Source organism: Chionomys nivalis, chromosome 23 (assembly GCF_950005125.1).
Source record: "Chionomys nivalis chromosome 23, mChiNiv1.1, whole genome shotgun sequence".
In the NCBI taxonomy this organism is placed as follows: domain Eukaryota; kingdom Metazoa; phylum Chordata; class Mammalia; order Rodentia; family Cricetidae; genus Chionomys; species Chionomys nivalis.
Genome location: NC_080108.1, coordinates 43,857,860 through 43,882,949, shown reverse-complemented (window position 1 = coordinate 43,882,949; position 25,090 = coordinate 43,857,860). Strand labels below are relative to the sequence as shown.

General features: G+C 46.2%; 1 protein-coding gene, 1 long non-coding RNA gene and 1 pseudogene across 3 annotated transcripts; 2 read left to right on the top strand and 1 right to left on the bottom strand.

The window, feature by feature from the left end:
• Positions 1–215: 215 nt before the first annotated feature.
• Positions 216–6,718, top strand: LOC130865061 (uncharacterized). 2 transcript variants are annotated; one of them, XR_009056063.1, is made up of 4 exons: positions 216–485; positions 779–907; positions 6,273–6,460; positions 6,580–6,718. It is a non-coding gene; the product is annotated as an uncharacterized LOC130865061 (long non-coding RNA). The 2 variants fall into 2 exon arrangements; XR_009056062.1 differs by lacking the exon at positions 779–907.
• A 30-nt stretch (positions 6,719–6,748) lies between these two features.
• LOC130865059 (Golgi to ER traffic protein 4 homolog) lies at positions 6,749–8,203 on the top strand (annotated as a pseudogene).
• A 1,195-nt stretch (positions 8,204–9,398) lies between these two features.
• LOC130865151 (atrophin-1-like) lies at positions 9,399–13,487 on the bottom strand. Its single transcript, XM_057756025.1, has one exon. The coding sequence runs from the start codon at positions 13,245–13,247 to the stop codon at positions 9,399–9,401; it is 3,849 nt and encodes a 1,282-aa protein (XP_057612008.1). The 5' UTR covers positions 13,248–13,487.
• Positions 13,488–25,090: the final 11,603 nt, after the last annotated feature.

Below are 25,090 nucleotides of genomic sequence, written 5' to 3'. Positions count from 1 at the left end.
AAGCAGATAGCAGAGGTTGCTGGCAGGGCTTGAGGATGCAGGGGAACTGGAGGGAGAAGAGCTTTCAAAGGGACAACAGTTTAGGAATGGAAGAAGTATGTGGAGAACTCTGGTTCCTCAGTTCAGCTTTTTGCTAAGTCTTTCTATGTCAATGTCACTAAAACAGTCCTTTGTTCATCTCTTTTCAAGGGCTGACGATGCTGCCCTGACCCGGGATTCCTAAACCCCGGGTCTGTGTTCGGCCTGGTTGGGGCATAACAGTTTCTGGAGCAAGCCAGGCCAGAGCATGAAAGGAGGTGTGCCCCAAATATCTACCTGATAGACAGCTCCAGCCACCAGGGCATGAGCTCTGTACCCCTCCTCTCCTACTGGGTGCAAGGGTGAACTTCATTTGTTCCCAGAAGAAGTAGCTGGACATAGAAGCCTGTCACATCATCATGGGCGATGACGAGGCATCCATCCTGCTTCAAGTCCACATGAGAAAAGTTAAGTGTCCCAGATGACTCTGGGTCCCCATCTCCTTCTCCCCTCACTTCCATCAACAGAATCAATGAGCACCTGTAAAGAAGCGCTTGCACACTTTCCTCTTAGGTGGTAAGGAGGCACAGGAAGAGGAGGGGGAAGGAGGAGTGGGGAAAGTGGGACATGTCAAAGGATAAAAGCAGTGAGAGAGGGCAGAAGAAAGGGCTTGCATCTGGATGGGGAGGAGGTGATTTATCCAGAGGAAATTCTATTCTGAGAGCAGAAAAGTAAGGAATGAATGTGTGGGTGGTGACAGGGTCCACAACCAAGAAGGAGAGGAGCAAAATTCCCCTGAAGAGGAGGTTAGGAGCGAATGGTGCATGTGTACCCCGAGAAGACGACCCTATCTTCCTCATGGGTTCCAGCTTGCTCCAAGCTGCAGCAGGTGAGTGCTGCCTGAGAAATCTGTTCTCCTCCTGAGGTGCTCAGAGAGGGTGTGGCTGCAGAGAAGAGAAGCCACATGTTTTCAGGAGCCTCTTCTTCTTTCTGCTTGACCGAGTTCAAGCCTTCATCTTTCATGCCCTAAGGTGCTGTTGTCTCAGCCAATGATTATTCAGACAGATAAATTTGATGTCCCCATGGGGGATTCCTTGACTTTGAGTAAACAGCAAGATAGGTGTTTGTACTAGAAATAGGTAAACAGTGCTTAAAAGGACTGGGAAACATCACTGCCCAGAAAAAGTCAACAAACTTGGAACATCTTTGAGCCCAGGGCCATCATCAGGCTTTAGTTTAGAAGGAAACCTGATTGCCAAGGAGCTGCAGATGATGGCCAGTGGTATGGTGTGCAGCCTTGTTGAGGGAGCTGCCTGCAGTCTTCTCCTGCCCACCATACATATATGGAGCATCTTCCTGGGTCACCAGGGGCAAGCCAGCTGACAAGCTTTTCAGGGGTCCAATCTTGAGATCAGTCAGGTGTAGTGAATTCGTGTCCAATGTGCATCTTCTTGTGGTAGATGATGAGTTTCTGTATCATGGTCTTGATGTACACCAACCATCCCAATTGTGTGCTCTCCTCTGCAGAGGCCAATGGTCCTGTCCTGGTGAATGGGAGTATGGTTCTTTGTGACAGTTTATCAATTGTCCGGAATCCACTTCATTGGCTACATCATGTAGATGAAATCTTGACCGAGTCCTATATGGTGCCCTGTTCACCCCAGTCATAATTATAGTCAGTGTTAGTACAGTCAGTCATCATTTTATTCTAATAATTCCTGCCATTATATGTTATTTGATTATTTTTATTATACCCTTGAACATTCTTTGTTTTATTGATTTGATTATATTGTGCCAAGTATGATTTGTTTGATGATCTAGTCTATTTGGAGTTCTGTATGCTTCTTTTACCTTAATAGGAAGCTCAATCTTTAGGTTAGGGAAGTTTTCTTCTATGATTTTATTGGAAATAGTTTCTGTTTCTTTGACTTTGCTTTCTTCGCCTTCTATTCCCCTTAATCATGGACTTGGCCTTTACATAATATCCCAATTTTTCTGGTGCTTTGTGGTGGAAATTTTATTAGATTTAACATTGTTATTGACTGGGAAAACAATTTTCTTCTATCTTGTCTTCAATGTCTGCGATTTTTGCTTCTATCTCTTACATTCTGTCAGTAAGTCTTAACTCTAGGATTCTTGCTCCAGTCCCTTACACTGTTTCCAGTTCTCCCTTGGTTCCACTTGTCTTTATTGAATCTTTTTTTTTCATGTGTACCCTTGACCTGTCTTCTTCATTCAAATCCATTGTTTGTGTTCCAAAGATTTCATTCATGTCCTCCTAAGGTCCTTGACCATTCTCATAATAGCTATTTTGAAGTCCTTGTTCTGTGTGTCAGCTGTTTGCCTTGCTTGGGAACTACTGAAGTCCTACTGATGAGCTCTAATGGAGACACACTGTTGGGCTGTTTTGATTCTGTCCTCATGCTGACATCCAGCCATCTGGGCTTAGAAAAATTTCACTTCCAGTAGTTGATATCTGGTCTTGCCTGTCTGTTGGGTAGGTTTTTCATTCCTTAGTTTCTGTTGCCCTCACAGGATTTCTGGAGGGGGTGTGGTGGCTGTGGGTAGCCTTTAGAGAGTGCTCTGAGTCTCTCCCAGGTGTGGCCACTGGTGGTTGCAGGTGGGCAGTGTTTCTAGTATTGGGAGATTGCAGGAAAGAGTAGGATGAGCTAGATTGGCAAGTGTCTCAGCAGATACATAAGGAGGGAGAAAAGTTTGGTCAGCCATCTGGATCTCTAAAGTCCTTAGGGAGTTGGATTAAGAGGTGAAATCACATCCCTGTCCAGCACGTGGTCTTGTACAGTCTTAGGGATGAGACTGAGTGTTTGAAAATGGAGGACGGAAAGGAGAGGAAATATTGCCTATTTGCTTCCATGGTCAGCATGGGCTGCAGTGACAGACTGTCTCCAGTGAAGGAGACCAAGACAAAGGAATGGGATGAAGAGAAGGCTGAGAGAGAGGATTTGTTTACTCCAGGAATGGGGACAGAAAAAGGAGAGTCCAGAACAGGTGGCCTGCTATAAAGCTGGGAATAAGACTGGGGAACTGGGATTGGAGGATGAGAATGAGATTGAAGTTCACCTACTTGCAAGTGTGTCTAGGGACATAGTGTCTCTGGTGTTGCTGGCTGAGATAAAGTGGTGGGAATTGGATGCAGTGGTGTAGGAGAAGAATGATGGATTTGAAATTTGTACATCGACTAGCGAAACATACAGACACTGGAAGTGAGTGCAGGAATCTCATAAATGAGTGTCTGATCGTGTATGGGGCAGACTATTGTATAGGCGAAAAGTTGAGACTGTAGTGCAGTAAATTCATTTGATAGTTACTGGAATATGTTCCCTGAATAATGAATTCTTTGAGGAACCCCAAATATATATATCTTTGTGGTAAATCACATACCAATGAAATAATCTGATGGCATTCTCTGTGGGAAAGTTAACAATGTGTTATTTCCTTTTATTTTTGTAAGAGTGTTAAAGATGTCTTCTGGATGTGGCAATCTTTTCAGAAGATCAAAGGATATGATCTAGTAGAATCCAGCTGGATTCTGAGGCCTGTGTTCTGTGGTGACTAATGATCCTGTTAGAGCTCACCCTGTGCTCACTGAGGAGACTCAGCAGTGCTGTCCTTCTGTCCTGTCAGAGCCCAGGGTGAAAGGAGTCAGCCAGAGCTGGTGATTACTGCTATGACTCCCCAAAACTGAAATCCTACCTAGCTACTCCTCAGGCTCCCATGGAAGCTGAGCTTTAGCAGCAGGGCTCACAAGGGTCTTGGCAGCCTCAGTGGAAACATTCCCAAAGGAAGAGCCACTTCTCTGCAGGGGCGGGAAAGGAGGCCTAGGACAACCTGGACTCCCTGAGGAGAACTTTGGTCTTGAACTGCTTCTTTCTCACTGCAGGGCAGGGACAGGCATAAGAGCTCTGCTGTCACCCTGGCTGTATCTGCATCTGAAGCACAGATCACTACTACACTTTACCACAGCATCTCATCTACCATCTGTTCGTCTCTATTACTGCAAGGATCCTTTCCCAGTCCATCCTGCCCTCTGCTTCTTGGCTAACATTGCCTGCACCTTGATCATGGAAATCAGTTCCATTGTCTCTAGGGTACAATGAGGTAAAAAAGTCAAATATCTGTTCCTCATATCTCCTTGGATACCCCTATGAGTCAATAATAACCAGTCCTGTAAGAAATATTAAATGATCATTTTTCTTGTCAAATACTATAAAACAAATGCTGTTTTTCCTTCAACCCTGAACACTCCTGAGCCTTTTAGACTTTCTTCCTCCATTCCCAATGTCCCATTCTAAATGCCCACTTCTCTTCAAGTGTTAGACATGTTCTTCCAGACAGATGGAACCAATTTCCTTTCCTTTTTTAAAAAAGAAAACAGAATATCTATACATCCAGTGACCTCCTCTTCTCTTTGCCTTCTTCACTGTTCATAATTCCTTTCCAGACTAGCTCTAACTGTGCATACACTGTGAAGTTGGACCTCAGCTCATCCAAACAACTACTTTCCTTCCTTTGGTCATGGATAATAGTGTTAACAGGGATAAAAAGTACAGCTTACTCTCCAGGTATGCTTGCTCTGCCACTTCTGTGAGCATCTATTCTCCTCATTAGAAGTTGCATCAGTAAGATGCTTTAGTGGGAGTGGTGGTCTCTTTCTTTGTGTTCTCAAGACCACTTTTAACAGACTCCAGCTCTTTCTGTGAATCTAACTATGCATCAGGTAATATAGGCACCGCACACACCTTTGGGTTGTGGCCCGGTGGTGGACCTGGATATTACATTCAAGTCTGGCACAGGTGAGTTTCTCAAGATGACAGAGACAAGAGAAACAGTGCAGGATACTCAAACTCCTGGGCCTCGATCCATCTCCACATCTGCAACAGTATTTGTCTACACTGCTGCCTTTGTACACAGCTTCTGCTTACAGTATCTTCTATTCGTTCACATTCAATGATTCTAAGTGATCATAAAATGCCAATAAAACAGACATCAAGGTTATGATTGGTTTACTAATCCAAGTACTTTCCATTGAACCTATTGTTTAAAGGGAATCCCATGGAGTTGGCATTTTTCTCTTAAATATAGAAATATCAGCCTGTGCTTGGTACATTTTACTAATGGAAAATGATTCTGGAAAGCTCTATGCCTGAATACACTCCTGTTTCCACATTATCATGTGTCATGTGGTTAATATATCACTAACCCCTAAGTGGGTCCTTGAACCTGCTTTCTTTCCTAAGTCACGGTCTACGACGCATCTTGTACCCTGCACCATCTCCTCTTTTTGCAACGCCTGCTTACTGCATCACTGCTGCACCTTCAAGATCTGTCCCATTTCAGCCTTTCCCTGGTTCTCAGCTGTTGGACTGTATCAGCCTCTGGCAAATGCATTCTTCAAGGCCCCTTCTGTGCAAGTTCAGCCCATTACATCTATCAAAGTAGGGTGTCTAATGTCAGAAGAAACAACAGGCAGCATTTTGGTTAAATATCTCTTGAACATATTAACACATTTGCCTGAAAGCCATACATGACATCTTGACATATTGCCTGGTTCTGCACTCTGCCTGCTACCTGCAGACCCTATGTTGGTATTTGATCTGCATTCTAGGCCATGATGTGTCATCTCCTGTGACATTTATCAAGGCCTACTTCACTGTATGAACCCCTTTTCACCCACAGCATTTTGAACAAGTGCCTCCTCCTCTAAAATAAAGACAGATCTAATCATCCTTGATCCATTAAAGGCAACAGAATTGTTCATGTTATCAGACTCATTTGTCTCTGTTCAGGGTTTGTCATCCTCAGTTCCTGGGTGGGTCCCAAGCTCTCCTGTGTTGATTGCCCGTGTGCTGTCCCTGTCCACATTCATCAGGAAATGCATCAGCGATGGCTTTGCTAGGACACATCGCCATGCTCCCTGTAGTTTTCCTTTCATAAGTCTGAAACCCACAGCAGCACTGATACAGTGAACACCTGTGGAAGAGATGGCTGCTCTGCGACTTACAGGAGTGTGCTGAGTCTCTCTCTGGAGTTTCTGCAGGACAGGTGCCCACATGCGATAACCCCAACAGACAGGCGGCCCATGACTGACTGAGTCCTCCAATTTGTGAGGAATCAGCAGCTGCTCGCTCTCCTGTGGATCTCAAAGAGGTCTTTGCACACAGGCCTGGGTGTTTTACCATCTACTTTATATTCCATGGAGAAAGTAATTCACTTCACCTGGCTTGCTCTTTCAGGAACCCACACTGAACTAGGAGGAGTTAGTGAGAACTCATTTGCTTGACTAGCACATCTTCCTCTATGGGGTCCAGATGATGAGATAATGAGACAGCCCAGACAGAAGACCCTGGTCTGAGAAGAAGGTGTGCTGAGCCTGCCATTGCTTGGACTCCCCTCATCTTCATTTTTCCATCTCAATGTACAGGTACGGACAGGTCCAAGAGTCCTGGGGAGAACTCCTAAACTCAGTCAATCCCTTCTGGTTCAGATCCCCAAAATGCTGTACCTCAACTCTGCTGTTCACTGTGGTTTCTGCTTTGGCAGGTTCCTTTTCTCAGACTACATTGACAGAAACACCCTCCTCCTCTGTGCCTCTTGGATCAACAGCCAGACTCACCTGCGCCCTGAGGAGTGTAAACGGCATTGGCAATAACATTTACTTGTCCAGCAGATGGAGGGGAGACCTCCCAAAGTTTTCCTGAACTATTGCAAAGACTCAAACAAGTCACTGAGGCTTAGAATCTCCATTACATTCTCTGGATCCAGAGAAGCCTCAAAAAATGTAAATTTGCACATCTCTGAACTATAGATGAAGGGTGAGGCTCAGCACTGCTGTATTATCTAGGAAAATAGTGTTTCCCACAGTGATACAGGCAGATGGGGAAGTAGCCATCAATAGTAGCTTCTGCCAAAAAACAAATCAGTTCTGGTAGAGTGCATGTAGCAGCCACAGGGAAGGGAGCAAGGAGGCTCCACCAACATCGCCTGCCACAGCACCAGTTCTGAACAGTGCAGAGGCTCATGGTATTGATTTTGGTCACCCAGAAAGATGCCCCCACCACATGGAGGCAAACTGTGTGCAAGCATCGAGAAGGGCGACTACCACAAGGCACACAAGATGTACCTGATGCTCTTCTTCAGATACATGTCTAAAACAAGCATTCAGAATCCTGAGATCTCAGGTACTCAGGAGTATTTCTCTTCTTCGGTCATGGCCAGCAGAGCAGTCCAGGCTGACATGACCATGCCGGTCCTCGAATCCCTGGAGAAGGTAATAGTGTATATAGCTGATGAACTGTTAGAGAATTGTAGAGCCAGCTACAGTGTTCAGTTTGATGGATCTAAATTCTCAAGAGCAAGTAGTGTTGGTGGCCAGAGCTGAAGTGGTCCAGTGGAGGATCTGGGAAACTGGGCCATCCCAGCTTCCACCAGCCCCTCACGCTGTGGGGTCTGCAATACTACTGTAAGTCTCAGTATTACTTCCTGCCCTCCACTGAGGGCAAGGGCTGTACCAACATGACAGACAGGTACTCTATTGCACAAGGCTTCTGAAGCGGGTGGGTGAGTTCATGGCCCAGGCTGTGTACAACTGTTTCTCTGTTTGAAAAACAAGAAAGGTGCCCACGGGATCTTTACAAGGTGCGCACAGAAGGTCCCGTCCATCGAGGGGACTTTCTTTCAATCCCTGCTCAACTTCATCAGGTTTCTGCTGCTGGCTGTGGACAAGATGACTGTGTTCACAGTGAGCACAGCCTGATTACCTACATGGGGACTCCATGTACAAAGTGTACCTGGACAGGGGAGCTGCCAAAGCAGACCTCCTCCAAAGAGGGCAACCTGGGAACAAGCTGAGCAGCCTCGTGGACTCCTCAGAGCAGGATGGGGATGAGTACGAGGATGACAGAAGCCTCATCAGCCTGCCTGGAAGCTGCCTGGCCAGCATGGAGACGTGCATGACCAGCACCACTGGGACGGATTCAGTGCCAGTCTGGACATGAGGCCCCTTACACAGTGGGTTCCTGTTCCGGGGCTGGAGGGGCCACCTGTGCAGAGTCTGCCCCTATTTATGTATGGAGGTCAAGGGCTGTGTGGTCAGGACCAAGAACAAAGCCCAGCTGCCCACCCATGTTCCTCATATCTCCCACAATAAAGCACAAGTCCTGCTGCAGCACCCTGCTGCCGTCCTTGTCTCTGGTTCCTTGTGGAGGGCTCTAGTGGGACAGGCAGCCTGGTATCAGTAACCGGTTTCCCTTCTTATGTGTCCATTGTTGCCACGGCATGCCAGAGGAGTGGTGCTCACTACTGGGGGCCATGCAGGATCCTGAACCCTGCAGATGAGGGCACTTTCTTGTTTTATTTCTGTTTGGACACAGAGTTATTTTACAATCATGGTGCACTTCTCAGGGAAAGTATATGTTCTGTGGTGGCCAAGATCCTTGGAGGTAGAGATTAGTTATTCAATCTACAGCCCTGCTAATCTCCATAAGCCCCACGCTGCTGTTCTGCAGATGTTTTAAAGGATGTAGTAGGTTTTCATATCTTTCAAGTTGTAGTATTTATTTTTTTCTGGGTGAGTGATTTTGCAATCTAATGTTTAGGACTTAACCATTTTAAGAGTCCAGGAATGAGCAACCAACTCTATTACCACAGATAATGTCCATGCTACCAGTCAGATTGTAAAGGGAGACACCATATTTTTTACAATTAAAATAAATAAAACTTCTGGATTACAACACCTCTAAGCTGCTTAGGAAGGAGGAAGATGTGCCCTATTTTCTATAAAATGGAATTTAAAGGAAGGCTTATGTCAGTTGGTTCTCATTTTTTTCTAAAGGTCTGTTTACGTTTTGAACCTATTTTTGATTTAATTTCTCTTACCCAGAATTTTGATCTCTGATCTAGAATTTTACCCATTTCATTAGGGTTTCCTGGTTCATAGATTTCAGAACTGTCTAGCCTTGTGATTTTTTAGAAAATTATTTCTTGAGATTATACTTACATCATATACCTTTTCCCTTTATTCATCTCAGTCCTTCCCGTGTACTCTGCCTGGTTCTCTTTCAAACCATGGCCTCTTTGCTCACTTTTACACACATTTATATACATATATGTATTTCTATGTACACAAACACAACCTACTCAGACTATATAATCTTTTTTTTTTTGAAGTGTGAGGATGTTTTTGTTTGGTTGGTTTTGGTCAGGATGTTTTTTAAAGAGCATCATATAGATATTTATATATATAAATTATTAATGTGGGACGGGCAAGGGGCACACATCGCCGAGGGGGGTGCACACAGGGGGATGGGGCAGGGGCAGCAGACAATGCTACGCAAAACAGCCACATCTAACAGATGAAATAATCACACCAATGGGTTAGGGGAGGAGCAGTGGCACCAAGGATTGGGCATGGAGGAGAAGAAAAGCAGGGGATAAGGAAGAGGGACCTGGTCCAAGATACTGTGCACTTTCTGTCCCCACCCTTGCCACTTCCCACCTCTGCACACAACCCTGGGCCTTAACCTTGTCTGTCCCTTCTTCCCTCCCTCCCTCTGCCCAGCTGCAGAAGCTCTGCCAGTGGGCAGCATCCTCTCCTCGGCTCTGGGGGGGTGGGGGTGCGGCAAAAGGGTGGAGTAGTCCTCCAAGGTCTGGGTGAAAGAGCAGTGGGCGCTCTCTGGATCGCAGGTTCTACAGCGGTTGTCGCTCTCCTTCTTCAGGTGACTGTAGTAGTCCTCCTGGGCGGGCAGTGGTACACTGTGCAATGGGTGATGGGCGTGCAGCCACTGCTGCTGTTCCAGTGCCAAGCGCTGCAGCTCAGCTGACTGGGCGTGCATGGCCTGCAGCTGATGAGCTGCTGACATGGGAGCAGAAAGGGAAGCTGGCAGGTCCCGGTAAGGAGCAGCAAAGAGCTGGTGACGAAGAACTTCGTTCTCGTGCAGAGGGTGAGGAAGAAGGGGATTAGGGAGGGTCCCAGCTGGGTAGGGGATCCGGGTAAGGTGAGACCCTGAGGCCAGGGGGTCAATGAGAGGGTGCACCGAGGCGGAGGCTGCATGAATGGCATCCTGCTGGTGCAGGTGAAGGTGGGAGTGGATGTGGGAGTGCTGGTGGTGATGGGGAGTCACGTTGAGCATCTGCAGTCGGGCCAGAGGGTCATTGCCCAGGGCTGCCACCCTTTCTGCATGCTGCCTTTCAGCTGCCAGCCGCTCAGCGTAAGACATGTCAGGAAGCAGGGCTGGCCCAGCTGCCAGCGCTAGCCGTTCTCGCTCTAGAGGCCCCAGGCTCGGATGAAACGGGAAGGGATGCAGGCCAGGTGGCCCAGGCTGTAGAGCCAGGCCCCCATGTCGGGGGAAGGGATCCAGGCCTGGCCCGGGGACCCCATGTAGGGGTTCCAGCTCACTAGGCTTCACCTCAAAGCCAGGCTTGAGCCGGTCACGGAGGTCGCGTTCACGGGCTTCCCGCTCCCTTTCGCGGGCAGCTGGGTCGCTGCTGTACAGGGCTGGGACATTGTAACCCAGAAGCCCCGGGTCCACTGCCCCCAAGGGCACATAGAATGGGTGGTTGCGATTTCCAGGAGACATGACATGAGGTCGGGCGTATTCACTGAGAGTGCGCAGGGCTGGAGTATCAGGACCCAGGTAAGGGGGCACTGTAGCCACAGCGCTGCCAGGCTCCAAGGGAGGCCGATGGGGCACTGGACCCAGAGATGGGCACTCCACTAGAGCACGGCCCTCCTGGGCCAGCTTCACACTGCGCTCCAGCTCGCGCTCTTTCTCGAGCTTGCGCTCCTTCTCGCGCTCCTTTTCTTCGCGTGTGCGCTGCTCGGCCTCGCGCCGCACTTTCTCCACCAGGTCCGCGCGCTTCTTGGCCAGCTTGGATCCCTCCAGCGGCACGAAGTACAGGTCGCTGCGCGCGCACGAGTTGAAGCCACGGTCCAGGTGCTTATTGAACCTGGCTGACTGACTGGCCTGGCTGGGCACGTCCACCACCTTGGGAGGGGGCGAGGGGCTTCGGGCCGGGGGCACCGGACTCTCGGGGGCTTCATACTCTTCAGCTGGCTCCTGTTTGATCTGCGTGGCAGTCAGGGGCGGCCCTGTCGCTGGGGCCGCGGGTGGTGGAGGCAGAGATGACAAACTCGAAGGCCCCGCAGGTGGCAGGGGCCCTGGCCCCACAGTGGGTGAGCCTGGCTTGAAGGTCCCTGGGCCTGCTGGCGGAGAGGTGCCTCGAAAGCCAGGCGGGGTCCCTGTTCTAAAGGAGGGTGGTGACCCCGGTTTGTATCCTGGCGGAGTGGCGGTCTTATAGGACCCAGGGGATGGGGCTCTCTTGCTGTACTGAGGGGGCCCGGGTGGTGAGGCCGTCTTGTAGCCTGCAGGCGAGGAAGCCACGGTAGCGATGACAGTAGAAAGTATAGCTGAGGAAGTAGTGACTGGAGGAACGGGTGGGAAGGGGTAGGATGCCCCTTGGGAACCCTGGGATGAGGAGGGGTGCGAGCAGGAGTAGGAGGCTTGAGAGGAAGAGCCAGAAGCCTTGGAAGAGGAGGAAACTGGGGGGCCATTGGGACCTGCTTGACTATAGGACACCTGGCCATGAGGAGGAGGCAAGTGTGCTGGCCCCAGTGGGTAGGGCCTCAAAGACCCCAGGGAGGGAGACATGTTGTAAGGGTGTGCATGGTGGGAGCTGCTGCTCTCTAGGGGGTGAGGATATGCCCCGGGTGGAGGGGGCCCGGAGTTTCCAGGATGATGTTGTTGCTGTGGCTGTGGCTGCTGCTGCTGGTGATGGTGATGTGTAGGGGCTGGTGGGTGGGCTGTGGATTGGCCTCCAGCAGGAGGGTAAGGGCCTGGATGGGTGTTGTTGTTGGCCAAGAGGCGGCCATAGGGAGGAGGAGGTGGAGGACCCTGACTCCACACAGCCTGGGATGGGAGGGAAGGCTGGGTATACTTGGGTGGCTGATTAGAGACAGACATACTTGTGGGCTGAGGGAAGGAATGGGGATAACTGGGCAGAGCTTGGGAAGCTGGGTACTGGGAGGCCGAGGAGGAGGAAGAACTAGAAGAAGCTGCTGCAGAGCTACTGGAGGATGAATATGGATACCGCATTGGGGGCCCAGGGGCAGAGGAGGAAGAAGCTGGGGGTAAAGGGTGGGGTGAGGGAGCCAGAGTTGGACCCTTCTCTGGGCCAGGAGGAAGTCCACTCATACCCTGACCCATGGCATGGGGAGAGGGCAGATGCCCAGGGATTGGCTGAGCCCCCATGCCAGGAGGAGAGGCTGAGGCATTGTTGAGGGGTCTTAGGGCAGGTGGAGGAGGCAGGTTTGGGGTCACGTGGGGGAAAGTAGCTGATGGTGGAGCAGAAGGTAAGTTCCCACCACCCACTGGAGCATTAGGTGGCTTTGTTGGAGGGGGACCACTGGCCCCGGAGCTTGATATTGGAATTGGGGTGGTGGGTGGGGGATGCTGCTTGCCTCCACTAGGGGTACCCACTGAAGAGGCAGCTGCTCCCCCTTTGGGACCCATGGGGGGCCCAGATAAAACACCTCCACCAGCATTCCCAGGGTAGAGCTGTGGGTGTGGGGGAGGGGCTCCAGGAGGCGGGCCCTGGAATAATCGAGATGTGGGTGGCTCCATTGGAGCATGATATCCTGTAGGTGTCACAGAAGGATGGGGTTCAAAGCCGGGCTCTGGCTGTCGGGGAGTGCTGTCTGGTGGTGGAGGGGAAGGAGGAAAGAGTGGAGGTGGGTGGTAGGGGCGGGCCGGGCCCTGAGACAGGCCGGAAGATGAATCGGAGTCATTCTCCACACTTCCAGGGCTGTAGATGCTGGGAGATGTGCTTCGGTTATCCTGATCTATGTCCCTAGGGTCACTGCTGCCATCGTCATTAATGCTGCGCCCATCCAAGCTGTTCAGATCCGAGGGAGACTGTGGTCGAGGGAGCTCCTGCTCAGTTTTGGTCTTTTTGGGTGCACTGGTCTCCTCGCTTTCGCTCTCTGAGATCTCCTCACTGCGGCCCTGCTTGCTGGCCTTTGGGGTAGAGGTCTCCTCTACTCGCACCTTCTTGGCAGTCTGCCTGGACTTCTCAGCTTTGCCATCACTGCCGGACGTGCTGACCCCTCCAGGGGAGGCCCGGCCCCTTGATCTCAGTTCTTCCCGGGGCCCAGGGGCCTCTTTCTTCCGTCCACTCCTCATTGACATTGAGTCTTTATTCTGTCGTGTCTTCATTCTTCAGGCTGTGGAGACCCCATTCTCCTCTGCCTGGGCAGCTTAATACAGAATCTCGTATGCTGTACCCCAAGCTCCCCACAGCTGTGGTCTGGGAAGCTGGAAGCAGTTGTAGGCACGTGGTACTCGCAGGGTTTTCTCTGTGAAACACTGCCGAGCCTCAGTGCCCCCTTCACGAAGTAACTAGGTCTGGGATTAGGAAAACAGGGTCAGAGGTGACCTGTGAGCGGCTCGGGACGGCTGGCTGGCTGCGAGTGCAGTCGGGCTCCGGCGCCTCCCAGGGACGGCGGCGGCCACTCCCCGCCCCTCCTCGCTGCGCGGCTTCAGTCGCTGCTGCCGCGGCGGCGGCGGCGGCCCCAACCCCCCCCCCACCCCCGGGGGTGGCCCCCATGCCTCTCTCCCCGCGCAGCCCCGATCGGCTTCTCGCACTCCCCGCCCGCCCGGAACGCGCCGCCCGCCCCCGCCCGCACTCGCGGCCCCAGCGAGGCCCGCGACCCCCGACCCTCCCGCCGCTCGTGCCGCGCGCCCCTAGCCTGCCCCGAGGCCAGCCGCCCACAAACGCGTCCTGGCCCGAGGCCCTGGCCCGGCGCCGGGCTGCGGGCGGGCGGACAGGCGGACGGGCTGGGCGGCGCGTCCGGCGACTCGCACAGGAAAGCAGACGGCGGAGGGAGGGCGCTCGGGAGAGGGGGATGGGAGCAGGGAGGAAGAGGGAGGAGAGAGGGGCCCGGAGGAGATGCGAGGGAGGGAGCGCGCGGCAGTCGGGGGGCGGAGGATCTATATAATCTTTCTTGTAAGCATGTTTTTAGGTTTGACCATTAGTTTGGGGTCACCAATAGCAAGTGTGTGCTCCTCATGAGGAAGGCTATTTCTCCTACCCTCAACATTCTTTGGTTGAGGTGTTTTTATTTAGACTTGAGTCCTTGGATTTTCATTAGTACATACATGTTGGTGAGACATTATGTTAAATGCTTCTGTTATATGCTACTGGGAGGCACCGTCTCACAGCAAACTCCCTGACTCTCTGTCCCTTACAATCTTTCCACCTCCTCCTACTCAACTTTATCTGGGGTGTGGGAGTGTGAACTACACAACCCTGTGGTTTGATTGATTGTGGTTTTGTGTAGTAGTCTCCATTTGTTGCAAAGGGAAATTCATTGATGAAGGATGATGACTATACTTATCAGTGAGTATAGATTCTTGTTTATAGTTGTTACAGGTTATTCTGGTTTAGTGGCTGTACATTCTCCTATAATAACCATAATTTCTCTAGGACTGAGTAGTTAGGTAGTTTACCCCTACAATGTATGGTATTCCTTTTCACATATGGGTCTTAAAAGCAATTGGAGAGCTTGTGGTCAGCACTAAGGTATGTTTGACAATAGTGCATCTTTAGGGTTATCACAACCTTCTGGTTATCTTTGTGAGTTCAAAGGTATAAAGTTGGGTTAAGATTGTGTAGGTTGGATTTTCCAGCTCCCTATCAGAGAGGCAGCTTCTGTCTCTCCTCTCTCTGTCTCACCTCTCTCTCTCTCTGGTGCCAGAAGAGGGCACCAGATCTCATTACAGATGGTTGTGAGCCACCATGTGGTTGCTGGGAATAGAACTCAGGTCCTCCGGAAGAACAGGCAATGCTCTTAACCACTGAGCCACCACTCCAGCCCCCCATATACCAAAGTTAAATCAGGACCAGGTGAACAATCTAAATAGACCTATTAGTCACGAAGAATTAGAAGTTGTTATAAAAACCTCTCTACCAAAAAAAGCCCAGGTCCAGAAGGCTTCAATGCAGAATTCTACCAGAACTTCCAAGAAGACCTAATACCTATATTCCTTAATGTGTTTCACAATACAGAAACAGAGAAGTCATTGCCAAATTCCTTTTATGAGCTGCAGTTACTCTGATACCAAAACCACACAAAGACCCAACCAAGAAAGAGAACTACAGGACAATCTCACTCATGAACATCGATGCGAAAATCCTCAATAAAATACTGGCAAACCGAATCCAAGAACACATTAGAAAAAGCCTATTATGCATGATCCTAGAGAAGCTAATTAAGAAGGTAAACCCAAAGAAAAACATTTAGGCGATGAAAGGAGACAGAGACAAAGACCCACATTGGAGCACCGGACTGAAATCTCAAGGTCCAAATCAAGAGCAGGAGACAGAGCACGAGCAAGGAACTCAGGACCGTGAGCGGTGCACCCACACACTGAGACAATGGATATGTTCTATCAGGAACTCACCAAGGCCAGCTGGCCTGGGTCTGAAAAAGCATGGGATAAAACCAGACTTGCTGAACATAATAGACAATAAGGACTACTGAGAAGTCAAGAACAATGGCAATGGGTTTTTGATCCTACAGCACATACTGGCTTTGTGGTAGCCTAGGCAGTTTGGATGCTCACCTTACTAGACTTGGATGGAGCTGGGTGGTCCTTGGACTTCCCACAGGGCAGGGAACCCGGATTACTCTTAGGGATGATGAGGGAGGGGGACATGATGGGGGAGGGGGAGGGAAATGGGAGGTGGTGGTGGGGAGAAGGCAGAAATCTTTAATAAATAAATAAATTAATTAAAAAAATTAAAAAAAAGGAAAGAAAAATTACCCATTATTATCAAGTAGGCTTCACCCCAGGGATGCAGGGCTGGTTTAACATACATAAATCTTGATATGTAATCCATCATATAAATAAACTGAAAGAAAAAAATGATCATTTCATTAGATGCTGAAAAAGCATTTGACAAAATTCAACATCCCTTCATGATAAAGGTCTTAGAGAGATTAGAGTTACAAGGGTCGTACCTAACTATAATAAAAGCTTTTCATAGCAAGATGACAGCTAACATCAAATTAAACGGAGGGAAACTCAAAGCCATCCCACTAAAATCAGGAACATGACAGGGCTGTCCACTCTCTCCATACCTCTTCAATAGTGCTTGAAGTTCTAGCGATAGCAATAAGACAACATAAAAGGATCAAAGGTATTCAAATTGGAAAGGAAGAAGTTAAACTTTCATTATTTGCAGACGGTATGATAGTGTACATAAGCAACCCCAAAAACTCCAGCAAAGAACTTCTACAGCTGATAAACACCTTTAGTAGTGTGGCAGGATACAAGATCAATTCCAAAATATCAGTTGCCCTTCTATACACAAAGTATAAGGAAGCTTAGAGGGAAATCACACAAGCATCAAACATCACGATAGCCACAAATAGCATAAAATATCTTGGAGGTAACTCTAACCAAGGAAGTAAAGGATCTGTTTGACAAGAACTTTAAGTCTTTGAAGAAAGAAATTGAGGAGGATACCAGAAAATAGAAGGATATCCCTTTCTCTTGGATTGGGAGGATCAACATAGTAAAAATGGCAATTCTACCAAGGGCAATTTATAGATTCAATGCAATCCCCATCAAAATCCCATCAAAATTCTTCACAGATCTTGAGAGGAAATTAATCAACTTTATATGGAAAAACCAAAAACCCAGGATAGCCAAAACAATCTTATACAATAAAGGAACTCTGGAGGCATTACCATCCCTGACTTCAAACTCTATTACAGAACTTCAGTATTGAAAACAGCTTGGTATTGGCATAAAAACAGAGAAGTTGATCAATGGAATCGAGTAGAAGACCCTGATTTTAACCCACAAACCTATGAACACCTGATTTGTGATAAAGGAGCTAAAAGTATTCAATGGAAGAAAGAAACCATCTTCAACAAATGGTGCTTGCAGAACTGGTTGTGAACCTGTAGAATAATGAAAATATATCCATATCTATCGCCATGCACAAAACTCAAGTCCAAATGGATTAAGGACCTCAATATCAGTCTCAACACACTGAACCTGATAGAGGAAAAAGTGGGAAGTACTCTACAACATATGGGCACAGGAGATCACTTCTTACGTATGTCCCCAGCAGCACAGACATTAAGGGCAACATTGAATAAATGGGACCTCCTGAAACTGAGAAGCTTCTGTAAAGCAAAGGACACTGTCACTAAGACAAAAAGGCAACCCACTGACTGGGAGAAGATCTTCACCAACCCTGCAACAGACAAAGGTCTGATCTCCAAAATAGATAAAGAACTCAAGAAACTAGACTTTAAAATGCTAATTAACCCAATTAAAAAATGGGGCACTGAACTGAACAGAGAATTCTCAACAGAAGAAATTCAAATGGCCAAAAGACACTTAAGGTCATGCTCAATCTCCTTAGCTATAAGAGAAATGCAAATTAAAACAACTTTGAGATACCATCTTATACCTGTCAGAATGGCTAAAATCAAAAACACCAATGACAGTCTTTGCTGGAGAGGTTGTGGAGTAAGGGGCACTCTCATCCATTGTTGGTGGGAATGCAAACTTGCACAACCACTTTGGAAATCAGTGTGGCAATTTCTCAGGAAATTTGGGATCAACCTACCGCAAGATCCAGTAATACCACTCTTGGGAATATACCCAAGAGATGCCCTATCATATGACAAAAGCATTTGTTCAACTATGTTCATAGAAGCATTGTTTGTAATAGCCAGATCCTGGAAACAACCTAGATGCCCTTCAATGGAAGAATGGATGAAGAAAGTGTGGAATATATACATATTAGAGTACTACTCAGCAGTTAAAAACAATGACATCCTGAATTTTGCATGCAAATGGATGGAAATAGAAAACACTATCCTGAGTGAGGTAAGCCAGACCCAAAAAGAGGAACATGGGATGTACTCACTCATTGTTGGTTTCTAGCCATAAACAAATGACATTGACCATATAATTTGTGGTCCTAGAGAAGCTAAATAAGAAGGTGAACCCAAAGAAAAACGTATAGTCATCCACCTGGATAGGGCAAGTAGACAAGATTGCTGGGCAAAACTGGGAACTTCTGGGTGAGGTGGCATATGGCTAAGGGGAAATGGGGTGAGAAATGTGACAAGGGGAGGATGAGGGGACCTTGGGGGAATGGGATGGTTGGGATATAGGAAGGGTGGATACGGGAGCAGAGAAATATATATCCTAATTAAGGGAGCCGTCTTAGGGTTGGCAAGAGACTTGACTTAGAGGGGCTCGCAGGTGTCCAGGGAGAGGTCCCCAGCTAGTACCTTGGGCAACTGAGGAGAGGGAACCTGAAATGACCCTATCCTATACTGATGAATATCTTGCATATCATCTTAGAACCTTCATCTGGCGATGGATCGAGGTAGAGACAGAGACCCAATTTGGAGCAAGGGACTGAGCTCTTAAGGTCCAAATGAGGAGCAGAAAGAAGGAGAACATGAGCAAGGAAGTCAGGACCACGAGGTGTGCACCCATCCACTGTGACAGTGGAACTGAACTATTGGGAGCTCACCAAGGCCAGCTGGACTGGGACTGAATAAGCATGGGATGAAACCGGACTCTCTGAACATGGCGGACAATGAAGGCTGATGAGAAGCCAAGGACAATGGTACTAGGTTTCGATCCTAATACATGAACTGGCTTTGTGGGAGCTTAGTCTGTTTGGATGCCCACCTTCCTGGATCTAGATAGAAGTGGGAGGACCTTGTACTTCCTGCAGGGCAAGGAATTTGGACTGCTGTTCAGTACAAAGAGGGAGGGGGAATGGAGTGGGGGGAGGGGGAGGGGAGTGGGGAAAGGGGGAGGGGGGGAGGGAGCAATGTGTGGGACGAGGGGGAGGGAAATGGGAAATGGGTAGGATGCGTAAATTTTTATTAAAAAAGAATAAAATAAAAAAAATATTAAAAAAAATTTCACGGACTCAAGCCTGCTAGAAGTGATAATGTCTCACTAATTTTGGTGTGAAATAATGTAACATACTATGCACAGAGAATAATAAAACTTAATTACAAGATGGTAAAAAAAGATTTTAAATTATTTAATTAATTTATTGCTTGCTTGTTTTCCTCTTACATTAAAAAAAAACAGAATATTTTCAGTTTAGCTATGGACAATAGTGTTATAATTATTTTTTCATTAAGTTTCCTGATCCAAATTTGTCCCCAAGGAAATGATGGATGTTTTGTTTGGTTAACAATCATGAAAAGCCATTAAAAACGAAATTTTAATTAATAAAATTGATTCTTATGATTTAGCACTTGGAGATGTTTTTGAGTTTTGCTTATTAAATATGCTAAGGAGTGAAGAGGACAAAACAAATACATGGATGTGAAAGGAAGACATCCTATGTTCTGTTGAGGATTTGAGGAAGGTTCCTTTCAACAGGTCTTTCCTAATGGTTTTATGGATGGCCTCAGTGTGTTGTACAGTGATGGGGAGTCAGGATTTTACATGTGACATGGTAATGGGGATGTGTAACCAGGATACAGTGGGAAGGTCACTGGATAGTAAATTATGAAGAGGAAATATCAAAAATAAAGGTAACCATTCTTAGACTATTAGGTGTATCTACCATGACAATACCATAGTAGACGTCTCTGTTAGCCAGATTCCTTAAAAACACATGTTTCAACTCACACAATTATGCCCTCTAATCAAATCTGGATACACCATGTGTCTATCTGTCTTTACAGCCTCAGAAACTGGCAACAACAAATCTCTTTAGTTCTTTCATAGCAATACCTTTTGGAAAATATCAATTTTATATCATATATTATTTAATCTTTTCATATTGTTCTCTCACTTACCTATATTAGATTATCATTTTTATGACTGGATACTTCCAAATTTTATTAATAACCAATATTTGATCTTTCAATTTCACATACTTACTGGAGGTTATTTTGATTGCTTGTGGTTATGAATAAATTATAAATAAACTTCTAAATACAGTTTTTTGAAAGCATACATTTTCTTTTTTTGTTGTTCTTTTTTTAATCTATTAGATTTTTTTTTAAAAATACCAATCCAAATTCCCACTCCCTCTCCTTTTCCCTTTCCCTCCACACACACTCCCACCCCACCCCCATCTAATCCTAAAAGAGGGTAAGGCACATTGCTTTGTAGAAGGTTCAAAGCCCTCCCTAGTATATCTAGGTTGAACAAGGTATACATCCAAATAGAATAGGATCCCAGAAAGTCAGTACATGCAGTAGAGATAAATCCTGGTGTCACTGCCAGGGGTGCATCAGTCTGCCCCAGCCATGCAACTCTCAACCACATTCAGAGGGACAGAAAAATTATTCAGCCAAATCATAGAAGAAAACTTTCCCAACCTAAAGAAGGACATACCTGTGAAAGTACAATAAGCTTAGAGAACACCAGAGAGATTGGCACAAAATAAATAAACAAATAAATAAAGTCCACTTACCACATAATAATCAAAACACAAAACACACAGAATAAAGAAAGAATATTAAGATCTATAAAAGAAAATGGCCAAGTAACATATAAAGGCAGACCTACCGGATTACACCCAACTTCTCAATGGAAACTCTGAAGATCAAAAGGTCTTAGATAGATGTTCTTCTGCAGATCTTGGGGAACCACAGACACCAACCCAGACTATTACAGTCAGCAAAGCTTTCAATCACCATACATGGTGAAAACAAGATGTTAGATGACAAAACTATATTCAAACAATACCTATCCATAAATCCAATCATACAGAAAATACTAGAAGGAAAACATCAACCCAAGGAACTTATTTACATGCACAAAAATACAGGTAATAGATAATCCCACACCAGCTAATCCCAAAGGAGTAAAACACAGAGCACCACCACCACCAACAAAACCAAAAGTAATAGATATTAACAATCACTGGTCATTAATATCTTAATATCAATAGTCTCAATTCACCTCTAAAAAGACAGACTAAGCCGGGCGGTGGTGGCACATGCCTTTAATCCCAGCACTCAGGAGGCAGAGGCAGGAAGATCTCTGGGAGTTCGAGGCCAGCCTGGTCTACAAGAGCTAGTTCTGGGACAGGCACCAAAGCTACAGAGAAACCCTGTCTCAAAAAGCAAAACCAAAACCACAAAAAAAAAAGACACAGACTAGTATAAGAAAAGAGAATTCTTCTTTCTGTTGCATACAAGAAACACACCTAAACTTCTAAGACAGACATTACTGCAGAGTAAAGAATTGGTAAAAGATTTTTCAATCAAATGGAAAAAAAGAAGAAAATGCTGGTGTACCTATCCTAATATCTAACAAAAAAGACTTCAAACTAAAATTAATCAAAGAGACAAAGAAGATTTCATATTTGTCACAGGAAAAAAAACCATCAAGATGAAGTCCCAATTCTGAATATTTATGCCCCAAATACAAGGGTACCCACATTTGTAAAAAAAAAATTACTAAATCTCAAACTAAATCTCAAATAATATATCAAACACTACACACAAATAGAGGGAAACTTCAACACCCCACTCTTACCACTGGATAGGACTGCAAGCTAGACACTTAACAGAGACACTTAACAGAGAAATAAAGGAAATATTAGAAGTTATTACTCAAAGGGGTTTAACAAACATCTATATAATATTCCATCCAAATACAAAAGAATAGACCTTATTCTTAACACCTCTTGAAACCTTCTCTAAAGTTGACTAACTAACAAAGCCAACATCAGCAGACATGAAAAAAGTGTGTGGGGGAAACATGTATCTTGTTGGATCACCATGGCTTAAAGTTAGAATTCAACAAAAATATTAATTGCAAAAAGTCTACAAATTCATGGAAATTGAACAGTGTTCAACTGAATCACCCTTGGGTCAAGGTAGAAATAAAGAAAAAAAAAATAAAAGCTTCCTAGAATTCAATGAAAATGAAAGCACAAAATACCCTAACTTATGGGAACCTTTGAAAGCAGAGCTAAGAGGAAAGTTCATAGCACTAAGATCCTTATAAAGAAAGTGGATAAATCTTATACTGGTGACTTAACAGTACATTTGAAAGCTCTAGAACAAGAAGAAGCAGACTCACCCAGGAGGAGAAGACAGCAGTAAATAATTAAATTGAGGGCTAAAATGGAAACAAAGAAAACAATACAAAGAATCAATGAGACAAAGTGATTCCACTAAAATCAGAAACAAGACAAGGCTGATCAGTCTCTCCTTGTCTACTTAATACAGTACTCAAAGTTCTAGCTAGAGCAATTATTATTATAATAATTATGCTGGCCTTCCTTGTAACCTGGGTACCGTGTCCCTTTAAGAGACAAGCTCTGCCCACTCCCGATCTCCCTGTTCCCTCCAAGGCAAACTGATCTTGCCCCTCTTTCCCTTTTCTTTCTCTGTCTACTCTTCTCAAGAGCCAGCTTCCCCCTTTCTCTCTCTTCTCCCATACCTCCTTACTCCTATATCCTCCCAAAAGTCACTAAATAAGCTCTCCAAACCTAAGTTCTCTCTGCACGGCTTACTCTGTTTCCTACATGGCCCCTTTCCTGCCCTCCAGAGTCACTTGTACCAAAAATCTTCCATGGATTCCATAAGCTGGGCAGGCTCTCCCTTGCAGCTGAGGAATGCTAGGGATCCTGTAACTTTTAACCCTCCTATAAGGTCATTTTTCCAATTGAAAATCGCTGGAATTCTACACCCAAAATTGACACTAATGGTAGATCCCTCGCCTTACCTCCAGCCATTCCTCTGTGAGTGTAGATTTGCCTGGGCAGTGTCCCCCCATGTGAAGAGACCCAGTACTGGTCACCACTTGCCTATCTGCCTTAAAACCTCTTGCTCGGGTCTGGTCCCCTGCCTCCACATGATGATGTATGGATTTGGTTTGTACCCACCCATTCTCAAGACCTCTGTACCTTTTAACCCAAGGCCAGCCTGATCTTAGTCGGGAGGCACTGCAGTTTGGTTTCCTGGACCTCCTTCTTTCCACACTCATGCGAACTCGGCCTCCCCCCACAGTTTCCTATCATCAGCTTACATTCTGCCGGTGATCATTAGTTGGGAATGCAGCTCCTATGCTTTCTCCTTTTTCTATGTTTGTCTACTTTTCAGTCCTGGAATGTAATCATAGCCATGCTAAACTCTGTCCTGCCATTGGGCCCCGCCACCTCCCAGCAGGGCTAAGCCTATCTGTTGCAGAATCTGTCTATCTTCTGTTTATGGAACCCTCTCTCTGCAACCACTGCAACCATGGATCCCTCTTCCTACCTGAGGGTGGATGGTCCAAGGCACACCGGAATCCTGGACCCTCGCCTGCTATCAGCCAACTCTCTGTCCACGGGGATACTCCACCCAATACTGGCTACAACTGGTCGAATCCTGTCTTCCTGGTCAGCTTTTGCTGATAATCACCTCCAGCACTTCCCATGAGCAATTTTTTCCCCGCTTTGCCCTAGCACTACAATCACTGAACAGTGCAGTCCTTTTTGCCCCAGGGCCCTAACACCACCTGCACAGAGGCTTTGCATCTCAGATCTACTGATCCTTTTCAGGATAAGGTTCCCCTCTCAGTCTAGTGCCTCTCAGACCACTGCCTGTTCTCAGTGTCCAGTATCTTGTGGATGTACAGATATCAGCCTGAGTCAGTCATTTATCTTTCTTTCTAAGCCTGGGAAACAGGCTGACAAAACCAAAAACATTTCTAACTTCTGCCAGCAGACAGTTAAATGGAAAGAGTTACAGCACGTGGGCAACCACATGACTTCCACAATTCCAAGCACCACCTTTGTTAGGGTCAACCATTCCCACGTTTTTTCTATGCCTTGCACAATGTGATCGCCACCATCATGACTAAGGGCAAGGACAGCGGTCAGATGACCTCAGTACCATCTTTGCAATGGGTGACCACTGCCGCTGCCTACTAGCTATGGTAGTTCACTGGGACCCCACTCACCTGCAGCGATCTGTTCTCTTTCACTGTTAAACATCTATGACTTCAACTCTCCAGTTTCTTTCTTTTTTCTCTCCCCCTTTAAATGCCCTGTCTGCTTGTTAAAAAAAGTGTCAGTCCAAAAGCTACAGAGAAACCCTGTCTTGAAAATGCAAAAAAAAAAAAAATGTCAGTTAGGGGCAGGTGGATCTCTGTGAGTCCGAGGCCAGCCTGGTCTACAAGAGCTTGTTCCAGGCCAGGCTCTAAAACCATAGTGAAATCCTGTCTCAAAAAACAAAAAATAAACAAAAAAAAAGTGTCACTCAGAAATAAAGAAAAAAGCCATCTTTCCCTCACTCATTTTTCATTTAACTTTATGTGTAACTTAAATCCAACTGTATGTATACATCCGTGCACTTTCTGCTGAGTGTCTCAAGAAGTTCTAATGCACTCTAGTCATTGCATCCCATTCCAGACTACAATACAGTAAGCCTCGAGTATTTTAAATTGTTATGTACTTTGAAATAATGATAAATTTATGTTTAAATCTGTTACAACATACTGTATAAGTGATTCAACTCTACTTTGTATATAATCATAAAATCTTAAGGTTGTACAGATCTAATTTTGATCCACAAAATCTAGCCTGCAGCCCTTTCTGCAAGATGTTTTCCACTATTGTCAGTTTTATTGTTAAGCTTCTATTTCAAACAGTTTTTTTCTTCTTTGTACTTCACAAACATTAATCTCACCTGGTAAGTTATAATACAATACAGTCAAGTTGAAGGACACTGGATAAAACATTCCTCTACAACCACAACCTCTCAGCTTGGACCCAACTCTCCAGGCAGATTCTGTACTATATTCATAAGACATACACATATGAATATATATATACATATTCATATGTGTGTGAAACATATATATGAAATATATATATATATTATATATGAGAAACAGCTCAGGCTTTTCTTAACATAGAGATAAGTTGGCTCCTAGCAGCACCACCCCATTTCCTCCAAAGAAGACAGATTGGCACAGAAAAACATCCACCCATAATTCACTTCACCAAGTAAAGTGCTAACTACTGGGCTGGACTGCCTTTCATCTAA